The sequence below is a fragment of the Mastigoproctus giganteus genome, chromosome 12, assembly GCF_048544385.1.
Source record: "Mastigoproctus giganteus isolate SK-2022 chromosome 12, ASM4854438v1, whole genome shotgun sequence".
NCBI lineage: Eukaryota > Metazoa > Arthropoda > Arachnida > Uropygi > Thelyphonidae > Mastigoproctus > Mastigoproctus giganteus.
The window spans coordinates 24,100,180-24,116,589 of NC_143586.1; the positions used below are offsets into that span (position 1 = coordinate 24,100,180).

At 38.0% G+C, this 16,410-nt stretch overlaps 1 protein-coding gene across 1 annotated transcript; it reads right to left on the reverse strand.

The window, feature by feature from the left end:
• Nucleotides 1–2,738: 2,738 nt before the first annotated feature.
• On the reverse strand, nt 2,739–16,046 carry LOC150076792 (protein argonaute-1-like). Its single transcript, XM_090386099.1, has 2 exons — nt 15,933–16,046; nt 2,739–4,218 (listed from the first exon to the last, which is right to left on the reverse strand). Exons 1-2 carry the CDS (start codon nt 15,964–15,966, stop codon nt 2,954–2,956), a joined length of 1,299 nt encoding a protein of 432 aa, XP_090242225.1. The 5' UTR covers nt 15,967–16,046; the 3' UTR covers nt 2,739–2,953.
• Nucleotides 16,047–16,410: the final 364 nt, after the last annotated feature.

Consider the following 16,410-nt stretch of genomic DNA (forward strand, 5'->3'; position numbering starts at 1 on the left):
GACAAGTGTTTCTTGACTAATTTTGTCTTCTTTGGATTTCTGTTTCCCTATAGGTTTCTTGGGCTTTATCACTTTCAGAAAGTTGTAATATTCTTCGTCGATATCTTGGTCCTGAGCAGTCTGCAGAAGCTCAAACTTGTTCTTAAGTTCCAGTACATACTGCTTTTTCTCCTCCTCTGTTATTTCAAAGACCTTTGTATTATTTACTCGAGTCAGTTTTTTCCTTTCCTTTCCTACATCTATATCAAGTGTACATCTTACCATTCTGTGATCACTTCCAACATTTACCTTATTCAGGACGGTAAGATCATTCACAATATATCTTCTGTTAGTGAGGATGAAGTCGATTTCAATAGTTGTTAATCCATTTGGACTCTTCCATGTCCATTTTCTGTTAACCCTTTTATTGAAAAAAAGGGTTCATTACTGACATTCCTTGAGATTCTGCAAATTCCACAAGTCTTTCACCTCTTTTATTTCTTTCACCAATTCCAAAATTTCCTATAGTTGCTCTTTCTGCGCTGTTTTGCCTTTTTCTAACCTTAGCATTGAAGTCCCCCATAATAATAGTGTAGTGGGTTTTCTGCTCATCTAGAAGCCTCAATTTCAGTGTACATTTCTTCAACCTCTTCATCATCATGGCTCGATGTTGGTGCATAAATCATTATAATCTTTAGCTTGTATCTCTTAGAAATCTTGAGTATTAGTCTTGACACCCTTGGTGATGTACTTCTGAATTCCAAAATGTTGTTTTTAAAATCTTTATGGACCAGAAACCCAACTCCACCTTCACTCCTTTCACTGTTTCCATTGGTGTACAGCAGATTTCCACTTGATAAACTTATAAGTGATTCATTTCTTCTTCTTGTTTCAGCCAAACCGATGATATTCCAATTCACATTTTCTAATTCCTTTTCCAGCTCTAATATCCTGTCTTCACCGATGAGTGACGTACGTTATGACAGGCCAAGTTCAATTTCCGTGCATGGCAGCCTGGTCGTACCCAGAGATTCTTAGCACCCTCTGCTTTCACTCTGATCCTCTCGCTGCCGTAAGAGGGAGAGTGAAAGCTGCTGGGGACTGAGGGCCATTTGTATTGTTGTGCTCTCATTGCTGGAGGGTTTGGTCTTTTCCTCTTCACGCTGACCAGGCGTCTTGAAGAGAACCACTCCACACGTTCGTTGCCACCTAAGTGACGTAACAGGGCTTACCATCGAGAAGGTGTGCATGAGTGGATTTTAGGGAGTTCTCCTAAATCTTCCGTAATAGAGAGATATTGGATCCATCAGTGTTTTAGGCTGAGTGTCTGATAACACACAGGATACCTGTTCCCCTCTAAGCCCCTTTGCGTCGTATCCAGCTGAGACCACAGAATTTCTGGGCTGTCCTGATCCTAAATAACTCAATATATCATGGAGGGCATGTCTTGTCTAGAATATCATTTATATCATATTGAGAATGAAAGTTTGCCAAAAGAACTTCATTAGAACAATATAAACACGAAAGTGTCTTTGAAATTTTTCTTATTAAAAAAATAAATTTCCTATTTCATTTAAATTGCCCCACCTACAAATAACGGATAGTTTTACCAAAACGTTTCACACATACTGTGAATATGAAATAAGAAAAGACTTCTTACTAAACGCTTCCCAACAAGAAGATATGTCCACTTTAAAATGTGGTAGAGGAAGGGTTTTCTTCTTTCTTTAGGGTTTAGGAGCATCAGTGACTGGGCCCTCCACTATGACATATCACGAATTCCTGCAAATTGGAGGGGACTCCAACCAGGGAACTGAAAATTAAGTTCCATCAAGAAACGGAGCCTCTATTGAAGCAAAAATCCATTGTGGTGGGTGGATGTTATTAAAATATGGAAGACTATAGGTGATATCTCAATGATTGGGCTTCGCTTTGTTGGTTGGGCTTCACTCATAGCATTTGTAAAAAAAACCACGGAGAAAATCCAACAGGCCACAGGAACATCTGTCAATATGTCAACTATCATTAGGGAGTTGCATAGCCATGAGTTCAATGGTATGACAGATGCACACGAGCTTATTACCACGACCACTGTAAAATGGTGTTTGAAGTAATGATACTGTTTCTGATGTTTGTGGACTCTAGAACAGTAATAGTAGTGCTATGGCGTGAAGAATCCAGTACCTGTTTCGTTCTGGTGGATATTTCGGGCATGGAGATTGCTTCGGGATCTCTTCCTGCCAGTGTGTATTGTTTCGACCATGATATTTGGTGGAGGTAGAAGGTGATGGTATGGGGCTGTTTCAGCTGGTTTGGATTTGGTGCGTTGGTGGCAGTGTCGGAAATTATGAAGTCCACCATCTACTTAGATGCTATTGACAATTAAGTAATACCTACACCGAAGGAGTATGGAAATGTGCCTTACCAATATCTACGTTTTCTGGTAATACAAAGGGATGCACACTTACACGCATTGTACAGTGTAGGAGTAAATAATATAACTATATCATTTAAACTTCATTTAAAAAATGCTAGTTGTGCAAACCTGCGACCTGGCTATGAGCCATATTGCAAGGAAGGTTTAGAATTTCAGATTAATCCCAATAAAGAGAAATGTTCTTACTTATATATATATATATATATATATATATATATGAGTGTGTTAATCGAGCTCCTTTTTTTGCGATTATTGCCCTTTATGGCGATTATTGCTCTAACTGAAAAAGAATTTAATTAAGATTAGATAAAAAAAAAGTCACTTAAAACGAAAATACACAAGTTTATTTTTTACTACTTACACAAACTGACTAAACAAGCACGTCTGAACCCGCATGTGCACACATGAAGATGAATACAAGCACTATCTTTCGGTGGAGTTTCATAAGTTGGGAAACTTTGACGATCCACAGATCGTCACTATTTACAGGAATAATATTAATGTATCTAATATTTATTTTTAATATTCAATGAATGTTTATATGTAGTGATCATTCACTATTAAATTGCATACTTCGATCGGCAAAAAAACACTTTTCTGTGCTTTGCCAACTTCTAAGCAAGGAAAATCCGGATACTGTAATTGCAACTGATAAGTTTCCAAAAAATAATCCGAAACTGTCTTCTCGATTTCTTCTCCATTTTCTCTCATTTTAAATGTCAGCCTGTTAGCTGGCTCTTCGGATATACCTAGAACACGATATTTTCTGGAGTATTTCATATGTGTCACCACAATTTTCAATCCTTCTAATTCTCTGGTGAGCAGTGACCTGTCTGAATCAGTTAACCGTTTTATGTGATCTGGATTAGCCTTGTCGATTTTTAGAACTTCGCATATAATGTCCTGTAAGGTATATTCATAGTATTTCTTGGATGGTGTATCAACAGTAACCATTGGTTTCCACTGTGCAAGTTGCGTATTCTGTTGATATCCAAACCATATATCTTGAACACCTTCTATGGTGGGTACATCTTGTTCTTCTGGACGAACGAAAAATAACTTGCCGATTGGAACATGTTGTATTGTGGGTCCATGTCTTAGTAAAATAAAAAGGGCCATCGCGGCTTCACGAAAAGGAGATGGGTGATGTCCACCAAACAATGCATGAAGTGGTTCTAGATTAATTGTACAACGGGCCAGGCCGGGTTTCATGGTATGTTTAATTGTAATCTCGTATATATCTTCTTTTTCGTTCTCCTGTTTCTTTATTCTTACAGGGAACGTTAAAAATGAATCAAAAGTAAGTGGTGTTCGAGTAATGAGATTTTTTCGTCCATCATAGGCCGGATAATGGTGTCGAAAAACATCACATTTCTGTATCATTGAATTGACTACTTCTCTTTTCATTTTGATGTTGCGACAAGGAAATGCTTTTGGACCTTCTTGATCCTTCTTAAAAACAACGACATTATAATGGTACACGTTACCATGAGGTAAATCTATTTCAAAATAATTTGCAATATTAAGTTTTCTTAGAGTTTCAAATCCTGAAACGGTAAATGGCAACGTGTGTGATGGCTGGACAGATGAAGAAAGCTTTATATTTAATGATTCTGTAGAATAGGTCTTTGCCTTCGACGCTACTTGACCTACTGATTTCAGCAGCAAAGGAACTTCTGTTTTCTGAAGTAATTGTTCTTTGTAACCAATTACTTTAGCTTGTTCAGGTACACCTTGCGCGGATCTAGTAGGTTGGGAATCAGAATGGCTGGTTTTATTTTTTCTTGACGAATGACTGCGTCCTAAAATAGATGTCAAAATATTAAAAATTTATTTTAAGATATAAAAATACCATTTAAATAAATAAATAATACATTTATGGATTTATTTAAATGCAATACAGTAAACTGTAAAATATATTTGCAAGACTACTTTGTCCATTCATCTGTTTTCTGGCCAGCAGGATTTAAATTGTTTAGATAATGGCATGGTCTTAATTCTAAGAGAAGCACAAACTTGCCTTCGCAACAAGTTGCTCTATTATTGCACTACTTTCAAAAAAATAGTCTCACCGAAATATTAATTTGTCTCAATGATCGAGTGCATGTTTCAGGACTAACAGTTGATTCATTAGATAGCAGGTGATCTCTAGTGACAACACACAGCCAAAACAGCTGCAAAGAACATGTTCGATGTGACATGCCATGCGGTATACGTAATCAAAGTTGTAATATACAGTATGGCCTAGAATAAAATAAACAAAAGTTTAGCAACCCTGCGTTAGCTGTTAATGGAGCCAGGACAATGGACGTGTTGTGTTCGTCTGAACCTGGTTATGGCAGAGAAACGTAGTGAACTTTGTTTATCAGTGATGGTTCTCACTGTTCGAGAAAAGGCTTTTATTGTAGAACATTATTTCCATTCATATGGAGTAGACCGAACAGGTGGACTCAGTGAGAAAATTCTTTGCGTGCGTTTCCAAGCAGAGTTTAATAAAGATCCACCAAACAAGCGAAAGGCTTTTGGCGAATAAGTTTAGGGAGATGGGTTTAATTTTGTGACAGCGTAAAAACAGAAGTTGAAGTAAACGGATCTCCAAAAACAGAGTGAATGAGGGGACATTGTTTTACAAAAAGTGGGAGTGGTAATCAATGGACACTGCTCTTCACGGACTAATGTTATCAGTGGAGTCCCACCACGGTTCGGTGTTGACCCCACTGTTGTTTTGTATATTTATTGATGAAGGTATATTAGGCTTAATGTCCACGTTTGCAGATGATACAAAGGTTGTCAGGGTTGTTAATGACAATATTCTACTGCAACAGGATCTAGAAAAGCTGGGCAAATGGACTGAGAAGTGGCAATTGAAGTTTAACATTGACAAATGCGCAAAGTACTGCATATGGGTAGCAGTAACTCCAGAGTAATGTACCAACTGGGTGGTACTACACTCAGGGTAGTGGAGAATGAAAAGTAGCTGGGGTAATTGTGCAGTCAGATATGAAGTTTCCTGAGCAGTGCAGACAGGCTGTCAGAGTAGGTAATGGGGTATTGTCAATGATATACAGGAATTTTGCTAGTAGAGATAAGGAGGTGATTATCGCTTTGTACAAGGCGATGGTCAGGCCGCGCACTGAGTACTGCGTGCAGGTCTTGAAGCCTCATTTTAGGAAGGATGTGGAGTTGCTAGAACGAGTACAGAAAACGGCAACATGGTTGGTGAGGGGGAATGAAGGGGTCTCCTTATCAAGTTCAGCAAACTGCAGCGTATAGAGACTAGGCACCTGCGAGTAATCTGACTGAGGTGGATAAGGCCTTGAATGGGTTGAGTAGGCTCAATGCTGATGGGATTCTTCCTCTTGCTCAGATTAAAAACCTGAGGGAGCATACATTTAAATTGAGGAAAGACAGTTGTAGAATTGATGTGCAAAAATTTGCCTTTAGCCAGCCGGTTGTTGATTGCTGGAACAAACTTCTATATGTCGTTGTGGAAGTTGATAGTTTAATAAATTCAAGGCAGAACTGGACAAACTTTTAGAGCAAATGGATGCGAGAAATTGTATTTTTTTTTTTTTTTTTGGCTGATGCTGTATAAGCTTGCTTTCTTGCATTATATGCCTCTGTTAATGCCTGTTTAAAGAATTATTCTTTTTGTTTCATAGCTCAATCACGTTATGAAAAGGCCCATAAAAATTCCTCACGTCATCGACGGGACTCAAACTCATGTCTTTTCCACTCGATGTGGGGAGGGCGTTGATTCTACCAACTGTGCTACCCACAAGGGCGTAATAATTTATAACAGTGAAAACTTCGCCTTCATTCATTCTACTGTCCTCTCCCTAAAATTTTATAGACCTCATTGAGAACCTCACTAAAGTTCCTAGTTACCAAACTCTGTAGCCCAGATATTGGATGCCTTTCCTCATTATGGGGGCCACTTTGTACAACTCGCCAAGTGGGTTCCCCCATCTTTGGACCCTTTTCAAGAATCTCGATGTTATTTTCTAGGTGCAGTCTCCACAGTGTTTCAAGTGCTGACGTTATGAACTCTGCCCCCCCCCCCCCCCCCCCATTTGATTCTCCTTACTTGTTAAGTGGCATAATACACAGATTTCTGCCCTCGTGGATAGCACAGTTAATAAAATCGCCGTCCTCCCCACACCAGGTGGAAAGGTGGAAAAGACCTGAGTTCGAGTCCCATCTATGACGTGAGGAATTTTTATAGGCATGTTTCCCAACGTGGCCGAGTCAGTCGATCTCAGGCGATCTCTGATGGTTTTTCATCCCGGAAACTCAGGTTTTTCATCCAGAAAACAGAAAATCGACCACAGAACACACGCAATTTGGACACAGTATATACAAAGCAATGCAGCTTAGTCGTTAATGCTACTAAAACCCTACTACAATAACAACACAGATTTCTTTGTTTCATAAAAGAACTTATCACGTTGTTCGTAGGTCTTTCCCACTTGTAACCATCAAGATTATTTGATGGTTAATTTACTCTACAGTCTGTCGTCCTGTATCAGTGCTGTTTGCAAAAGTCTTTAAACAAGCCTACCTTCCATTTTGCGATTATGCGCGCAGGTTATCCTAAACATACTTGGAAAATTTGACGTATAATTATTATTATTAGCCATATGGTGCAAGGAAGCCCGAGGCTTATGCTGCACCAGCAAAAATATATATACAGTGTATATAATATATATTAGTTTGATTGCTTAGATTACTTAAATTTCGGTGTCTATTTTCTAAGCAATCTAATCTAAGATTGCTTAGAATCTAAGTAATCTAAGCAATCAAACTAAAATATATCAAGCACGTATAATAGTCCAATTGCCCATGGCAATGACATTAACGTAGCAAGGGACAAATTAAAAACAATCAATTAGACACTAACTAAAATAATAAAAACACAAAAAAAAAAAAAAATATATATATATATATATATATATCGGAATTACCCTGAGAGAGAGAGAGAGAGAGAGAAGTAGAAGGGAATCCTTCCACCAAGAAAGAGAAGAATGATGATATCCAGCTCGGGACCCCTGGGTGTGCCAAGCCCATACTCACCAGATGTGAGCCCCCTAGGGTTAATTCAGTTTCATTTTCAGGCACTCCTTTGAAAAATATAGCAGGCAGAGTTGTTGTTGTTTTGGTTTTTAGGAGCATTAGCAACTAAGGCCATATTGCTCCGGGATATGCGGTAGTCATTCCCTGACCTGTCCGCATCCTCCGTATTTGGTGGTGACGGGCTCGAACCCCGGTCTAATCAAGAAGCGTGTGCTATGCACTGCTGCTCCTTCCCACCTGGCTACGGAGGCGCCTAGCAGGCAGAGCCACAACACGTTAATTTGCATACGGTATGTGGAATCAACAGCATCTTTAGGATATGTAATGTGCAGTGTTTTTGCGTTGCACACAATTTTAGAGGTCCTAAAATGGAGTCGCTAGTGGCCTCTGGGACAACAGGATCCCCACAATCCTGTAGTCATAGGCTGTCTGCTCTTCGAGATTTGCAGAGGAAACGGTGACTGTGAAACAAATATTTGTTTCCCATATCATTCACGTCATTTATTTAAAATACAGAACATACGAAATCTTAAAAATTCACTAATAAAAATAATTCTAAAAAATTAGCAAAATCGGTAAAAATTTAAAGGAAGCATATAATTTTTGCCTTGAGAAGAAAAGTTTGGTCTAGATCAGTGGGCTCCAATCGGGTTTCGCAGTTTTAAGAAAAAGTTTTTCTTTTTCTTATTTTTGTCACATAATAAACTAACCCCGTCAGGAGTTAGTTTATTATGTTATGTTAAACCAATTATGGTTCGAAAATAAAAAAATTTGAAAAAAAAAAATCGAACCAGTGTTTTAAAATAAAAAGTCATAACGCCCCACCCCCAACCCAACGATTTAAATGATTTCTTATTGAATGCTAGACAAGGTTACTTGTACGAAAATGGCTGGAGACTACTAGTCTAGACAGTTGATGAGACAGATGAATATTGAGACTATACAAACAACGCAGCAAAAGCCTCAGGCTTCCTTGCACCATAGGGCTAATTAAATAATAATAACGCATCATTCTGGTTTTTTTGGATGACTCAGATAGGGAGAAGAAAAGGATTCGAAATAGCAAAGTAGAAAGTGTTAAAAGCAAAGAGGACAGCGTAATGTGCATCCCTTGCTTTCGAATTTTACCATGCCTTCAAAATACAACATCACTGCTGTCCAACATCAAGACTAAGAGCAGCATTATTCAATTTAAATTCGGCCTGGTGGTCGCGCATTTTTTTTTTTTTTTCTGTTCTTTTTTTTCACTCACAATAATTTGTATGCACTCTGTACTCACTTCACCGTTTTTAAGAATTAATTAAAATAGAAAAAAATTATTTTTTGGATCTTATTGAGACAATTTTCTTTAATAAGATTATAAATGACTGATGCTGTAGTAGGGTTTTGGGAGCTGTTGTTGTTGTTATTTGGTTTTAGGAGCATTAGCAACTAATTAAGGCCATATTGCTCCGTGTGTACAGTCTATACACTGCGTGTGTTCTGAGGTCGACTTTCTGTTTGCTGGACAAAAATCCGAGTTTCCGGAAATAAAACCCATTATACCCTTACTTGAGACCAACTAACTCGGTCACGTTGTGCAAAAGGTGCATAAGAATTCCTCTCGTCATTGGCGGGACTCGAACCAAGGTCTTTTTCACCCAGTGTGGAGAGGACGGCGATTCTACTAACTGTGCTACTCACGAGAGCACTATAAATGAAAGGTAATATTCAAAATATTTATAAAGTTGTTCTAGTAGAGTTTTAGGAGTATCAGCGACTGAGACCTTATTGCTTTATTATATTGTCTGTAAATTGTGTTCTTTAGTCGATTTTCTGTTTGCTGGATGAAAAACTATGCTACCCTTCCTGAGACCGACTAACTCAGCCACGTTGTGAAAAAGCCAATAAAAATTCCTTGCGTCATCGATGGGATTCAAACTCAGGTCCTTTCCATTCGGTGTGGGATAGACGGCGATTCTACCAATTGTAGAATTCTACAACACACGAGGGCTATTTATAAAGTATGCGAATATGATATTAATAAGCATATGAAATTTGTCAGTAAACTCTTTGTCACGAAACGTGTTTAGTGAGTATACTAAGGACGTTCTTTATCTCTTATCACGGTTAACATATGTATAATGTATTTAGGAAAGATAGAAGGGGTGGTGGGGTTATGCTCCTTAAGAAGCAGCCTGAGCGCGAAAAGAGCTTTTGATGAGTCCCGCTCGTGAGTCTCATTGGCATTCATAATTTTTTGGGTGATCAACAGTTAGTAGTATCGCCGTCCTCCCAACACAGGGTGGAAAAGACCCGAGTTAGAGTCCCGTTGATGACTTGAGGAATTTTTATGGGCCTTTTTCGCAAGGTGGCTGAGGTAGTCGGTCTCAGGCAGCATGTTTTTTTTACTTCCGGAAATTCAGATTTTTCGTTGCAGCAAACAGAAAATCGACCACAGAACACGCGAAATTTACAGACAATATATACGAATTAATATGGCCTTAGTCGCTAAGGCTCCTGAAACCCTACAACAATTTTGACGAGTCGGAAGTTACATCTGCCAGCCTAGAATCTGAAATGGTGTGAGTTAGTTGGAAACATAAGAATGGGATTAATCTACAGACCAGAGGATTGTAAATATAACGAGTATCTACATACAGATTTTTTTAAATTGTTTTATTGTTATTTTATTATGCATTAGCAGAGGAATATGATGCAAGAAAGCAAGCTTACACAGCATCAGCCAAAAAAAAAAAAATAAATAAATAATAATATAATAAATAAAAAACCGTCCCAGTGTGAATGTCTTATTATGGGTGAATCCAATCTTCCCCTAATTAATTGGAACAAGTAGGAGGAAAATCACCATGGGCTTAGATAATCAAATCCTTGTGCACTGGGTGTGGGTGATCAAGTGAATAAGTACTTCACATCGGTCTTTACTGATGAGAGACAAATTTTTTTAAATAAACTAGATTACTGACGTACAAGTTAGTGCAATTGCATCATTTCTGTACACAGCCAACTACTTAAGTAGTTATAAATTGGCATCATTAAGTATATCTCATACTGTGAATACCTTCACAACGAGTTGCCATGATATTGAACTACCTCGAATAAGTAACGCTTCACCATAGGAGAAGACTATTGTTACTTATTGTCAGCGGATACCATCACCCATACGGCACCGTTTGAAATATGGTATGGGATAAAGATCCCTGTTATCCTCAAACTATCCCTATTAGACTTAGAAAAGCAAAAAAGATGTAGGAAGGTGATAGTAGGAGAGGAAGAGGAAGAAATGCCGTCGAAGGAAGAAAGGGACAGTTACTCCTTCAACTCATACTACTCAAAAGCCCGAATTCCTCGAATAGGCAACGCTTCCCCAGTAGAGAAGATTGTTGTTACCTATTCTCGGAAACTCCGTAGCCATCAAAGCCCCCCTCCATACGTAGGGGGGGGGGCCTGATGATAACCATCGATAGGAGCCCATGGTCATCAAACAATAGATTGTAGATAGAAAGGTCACAATTCCATTGTATAAGGAAATTTTAAGACCTCATTTGGAATGCTTTGTCCAAGTATGGAGAGTTCATCTAAAAACAAAAAAAAAAAAGGTACAGAGACGGGCAACTCGCATGGTGAGATCGGCAAAAGGGCGACCATATGATGTACAACTTCAATTTTATATGGACTACTTAGCTTGGCAACAGGCACCTTAGAGGGGGATCTGATTAAGGTTTACAAGGCTCTGAGAGGTTTTAGTAAAATACAGACGTGGCCCTACGGTTTTTGGTGACACTAGGCAGAAATGTTTTTGACGTCCTTGAGATACTTTAATTAAATATTATTATAATAAAAATTTTGAATTTCGGAGTCCCCAGACGTTGGTGCCCGACATCCACCGGTATTGCACTACATCCGGCGGGTGCGGGATTTTATTGAGTTGAGTACTAACATTGAATAATGGATCTGGATCTGGCTCCTCGAGCTTGGGACGGGTATTAGGTGGCAGCTGCAAAGAGGCCTGACACACACCACACACAATAACACAATACTAACACACAAACATCAACACTTTTTTCAGGCAGTTTCTCAAAGGTTCTGCGCCGTCACAGGTGAAGATGGGCATGCCTAGAAGCCACCCTGACACAAGAACATAAAAACAAAAAAAAAAAGGTTGGTGCCCCTATGCCCTAAAAAAACCAAACTTATTTTTAGGCCATCCGAATAATTAAATTAATCTGTCTGTTAATTGCGTGTGTTCTATGGTCGATTTGTCTGTTTTGCTGGACGAAAAACCCCAGTTTCTGGGGGAAATCCTTGCTCTCTGCGCCGGCTCGACTAGGAGATCGACTAATTCAGCCACAGAGTGGAAATAGTCCATTAAAGTTCCTCGCGTCATCGACGGGATTCGAACCCGGGCTCTTTCCACCCGGTGTGGGGATGACGGTGACAATACCACTGTGCTATCCGCGCAGACGCCCCTATGCCCTGCTTACCAAGTTTACTTTGTTCCGCCGGCCCTAGTAAAATGAACGAAGGAGGAATTCTCAATTATAAAGAATTTCAGAAGTAGGCGCCATAAATTAAAATTATAAGGGAAGGAGTTTAGAGTAAGAGGCCACCGTAGCCTAGTGGTCAGGCGCGGGTGCATAAGTACACGTGCCTTGAGTGACCGGGGTTCAAGCCCGTGACTGCTGAATACGGTGCTGTTTCTTGTATTCTGTCGATCTTGTGAACTCCTCTGACCGTTTGGTCGTCCCGGAGTATAAACAGATTATTTATTTATTTAGATTGTAGGAAGGTTTCTTTTAGCCCAGTGTGTGGTTGATTACTGGAACAAGTTGCCTTCGCAGGTAATTGCGGTTGACAGTTTGAAGAAATTGAAAGGTCAGGCGGATAGGCCCTCGTGGGTATCACATTTTGTGTAGTCCCTGTCCGTCCTCTCCCACACCGAGTGGCACTGCCATGAAAATGAAGAGTGCACTGGATGCGCCGCACCAGGGCCCTCAAGCCATCAAGGTCTCAACATAAATAAACGAGGCCTCTAAACCCATTTTCCATCCACGCTCCCAAGTCCCTTTGCACGGCCCTGCCGAGTGGAAAAGACTGAACTTTCATCTAGCAAATAGAAAATCGACCATATAATACACCATGCAATATAACCTAAGTTGCTAATTTGCTTAAAACCGTACACAACCAGCCAACCAAGATTAACAGAATTGACCGATATTAAATATGAGGTTGTTGTAGTAGGGTTTTAAGAGCATCGGCAACTAGGGTCATATTGCTCCGTGTATACTGTTTGTAAATTGCGTGTTCTGTGTTCGATTTTCTGTTTTCTGGACGAAAAACCCGAGTTTCCGGGAGACAAACCGACTAATTCAGTCACGTCGTGAAAAAGGCCCATAAAAATTACTACACATGAATATGAAGATAATCCCTTATGTAGTAAAGGAAAAAGCAGTTAAGGAAGCCAGTACAAAGTCGCTGTTTGCATTTGTTAAATAAGTGCTTATCTGAGTATCTGCACTGTAACAATAAAAGAAATTTCTAAATTAGCAGAAATTAACAGAAATACAAGAAATTTCTAATGAACAACTAATGATGTGTTCTGAGGCGGTTGAAAAAAAAGCTTAGTTTGGGGTTCCTTGTATTTCCTGTCTTGAACAGATTCATTTATGGCTTAAGAATTAACAAATAATTTATAATAATAAATTATTATTATTGTTAGCTATATGGTGCAAGGAAGCCTGAGGCTTATGCTGCACCAGCCAAAAAAAAAAAAAAAAAATTCTGAATTACCCTGAGAGAGAGAAAGAGTCAGAAGTAGAATGGAATCACCAAGAATGAGAAGAATGGGGATCTCCAGCTCAGGACCCTGGGTGTGCCAAGCCATCACTCACCAGATGTGAGCCCCTGGGGTTAAGTTAAAGTTTCCTTTTGTGCTTCAAACAACGAAAAATTAATATTTAGGTCATTGTCGAAGACTTGGCTTTTTTCTTTTTTTATAGCTAAAGTTGGAGATGGAATTCTTGTATAATAATGACATTATTCTGTTTGATTTATAGGTTTTACATTTTGCTCACTCGTGTTCATATATTCACAGTTACAATCAGTTAAGTCCGTTTGAATATTCTTATCTACACTTAAGTGCATTCAAATAAAAATTAGGACCACCTGATCTTCTCTTGTAAATATTTCATAAATTGCGTGTGGTCTCTGGTCGATTTGTCTGTTTTGCTGGACAAAAACCCAGAGTTTCTGCAAGGGAGGGACCTCGTTTCCAACGCCTAAGACCGACTAACTTAGCCATGAAATAAAAAAAAAAAAAAAAAAAAAGCCCCATTAAAGTTCCTCGCCTCATTGACGCTGGGCTTCGAATCCCATCAGACTCATTCGAATTTCCTCGCCTCATTCGAAGCTGGGCTTCGAATCCTGTCAAGCTATCAATGCAGGGAAATCGAGAAGTCATCGGTACCCGCCAGCTAATTTAGTATAATTGTTCATAAACAATACAAAAAAAAAAAAAAAAATATACCAAAAAAAAAATATATATGAAAAATAACCCTTCCACAATAATGGGAGTTCACTGTATATATAAAACTTCATTTGAATAAATAAGAAAAAGAAAAGCAATGGTTGTGCAACCTGAACCTGCTCACGTGCCACCACTTATTACATAAGTTATATGTTACATGTATTTTATATGAGGAACCATTTACAAGTTACATAACACGATATTAATTTTTAATGAAAAAATGTTAAGTAACATTAGTGCCATTACACTCCTCCTTCTTTTACCTGAACTCCTGTTCCATTACGTAATTATCAATGACCATTTTCACAATACTCTCTCACCCCATTAATACATTTAAACGTTGACTCTTGCGTACATGAACGTTTTCAGTTCGTAGTTAAATTGTGGATAGCTTTGAAAAACACTACTGTAGATAGGAGAAAACTTTGTTTGCAGATGCCCGAGTGAAAAGCTAAAAATATGAAATACAAAACAAAAACAACTTTATCTATTTGAGGGAACCTTGTACAATTTTTTATTTGCTTTAAAGCAGAGTTCATCTAATGCAAACAAGCTCCTATTTTTATGACCGGCGATATCTCTACTGTATCAAATTTAATGTTAGGTCCTCAAAAGACAAAAAAATTAATATTTAGGTCATTGCCAAAGAAATAAGACGTTAGCAATCGCAATAATTAAATAATTTGCATAAAATCATGGTCGTTTTATGCAGGTACAAGATACTATTAAACAAGGATTTCTGACGCCTATGACGAAGTATCAGAAATGCAGCTTTATTTTCATTTTTATTAATATATAATTATATTACAATATAATTTTAATTAATACCGTTTAATTATAACATTAATTCAGATATAAAATAATTATGTTATTATCCAAAAGCCAGTAGCTTTTATAGAAAACTACAGGATTTATCAAAATCGATTTTGTTAACAACCATTATCAAATCTTTAAAGAATTATAAAATTCGGTTATTTTGATTTTTTTTTTTTTTTTTTTTTTAACTCCATTATGGGAAGAAGATAAATCGGCGGTTGTTGTAAGAGGAACATTCGCCAATACCATAGTTGCGCAACTGGGGTGGTAAGGAGTGGTAAAAGGTTCTGGGTCAAAGCTCCACAAAATTTTCATTCACAGAAACATAAATATAACTTTTTATTGCAAATGTTTGATTACCAAGAGGCTAATCACCAAGATGAATAAATTATTTATTAGTTTCTTAATTAATTACATTTTAATTTGATCGTGACAGAGCTTCCCCGCCCCTAGGAGGTACACTTGGGTTTTGTTTTGTTTTTTTGGTGGGGGCGCTTGTTGTTTTCGTGAAGCACTTTTCAATGAAATATGGTAAAAACCATCCCACTAAAAGTAAGTATATTCAAAGCTAAATTTTATGACAGAGCTGCTTATTTGCACTTGTTCTGGCACTTGGGGTGGGGGGGGTCAACGTATTTATGAAAAAAGTTTTAAGGGCAAGGCAAGGGCGAGCAGAGAGGGCATATGCTCCCCTTAACCAAAAATTTGAAATTAGAGAAACAGAACGCAGGAGATGTTCTAAAAAAAAAAAAAAAAAAATCAAAAGCCTGGTCGCCATGCCCTTACGCTGTTAGCTGAACTTGGTTGCCATGCACCCCCCTCCTCCTCACGTTGATACCTGCTCAAGGTATAAAAGTTTGGGAACCTCTGCATTATAAGTTGCATCTATATTTACTGATTTCTGATGTGACTATCACTCTGACTACACTGCTTGCAGAAGAAGCAACTTTAACTGGTTCCGATTATAATTTAAATTAATAATTGCTATATTTATTGTAATATAGGGTCGTAGGCTTACCTATTCCATATAAAACGATCATGCCAATATATTACATATTATTATATATTTAAAATTTATAAGGTATAATTTCTAAAGCTTACTCTTCCTTTTCTTTCTTGTTTTTCTTTTAGACATTGTTATACGCAGTAGGTGTACACCAAAATTCCCTGTTTGCAAATGACTTCTCTTCCTAAAACGCTTATCAAACCACTCAAAACTACATGGATACAAGACTACAGCGCCATCTAACATAATGTGTAAAATGAAGAAACACCGTAACGCTACATTATGGAAATTTAAGTTTCAATTATTGGATGAAAATAAGGACATTAAAATTAAACGAAATTTCACAAATCTAGACATAGATATTAATTAACATACAAAGCTGTAAAATATGAATACGTATTAGACTGCAATAATGAAATAACTGCGTAGTTCACGGTCCCTAAACTAAAATTGAAAAAAAATGGTACGAGATTCTCACGTTATTGACATGAGAAGTAACAAAACTGTTGCTATGCGATAGTGGTATTGATTTATTAGCTTTTTCTAGACGTGCTCACAACGAAACCACATGCA

Excerpts from the sequence above, each read along its gene's own strand:
- LOC150076792 (XM_090386099.1), bottom strand. The coding sequence starts at position 15,966 with ATGTCTAAAAGAAAAACAAGAAAGAAAAGGAAGA. Across the intron at positions 4,219-15,932 it reads AACAAGAAAGAAAAGGAAGA|GACGCAGTCATTCGTCAAGA; the intron begins GTAAGCTTTAGA and ends CATCTATTTTAG.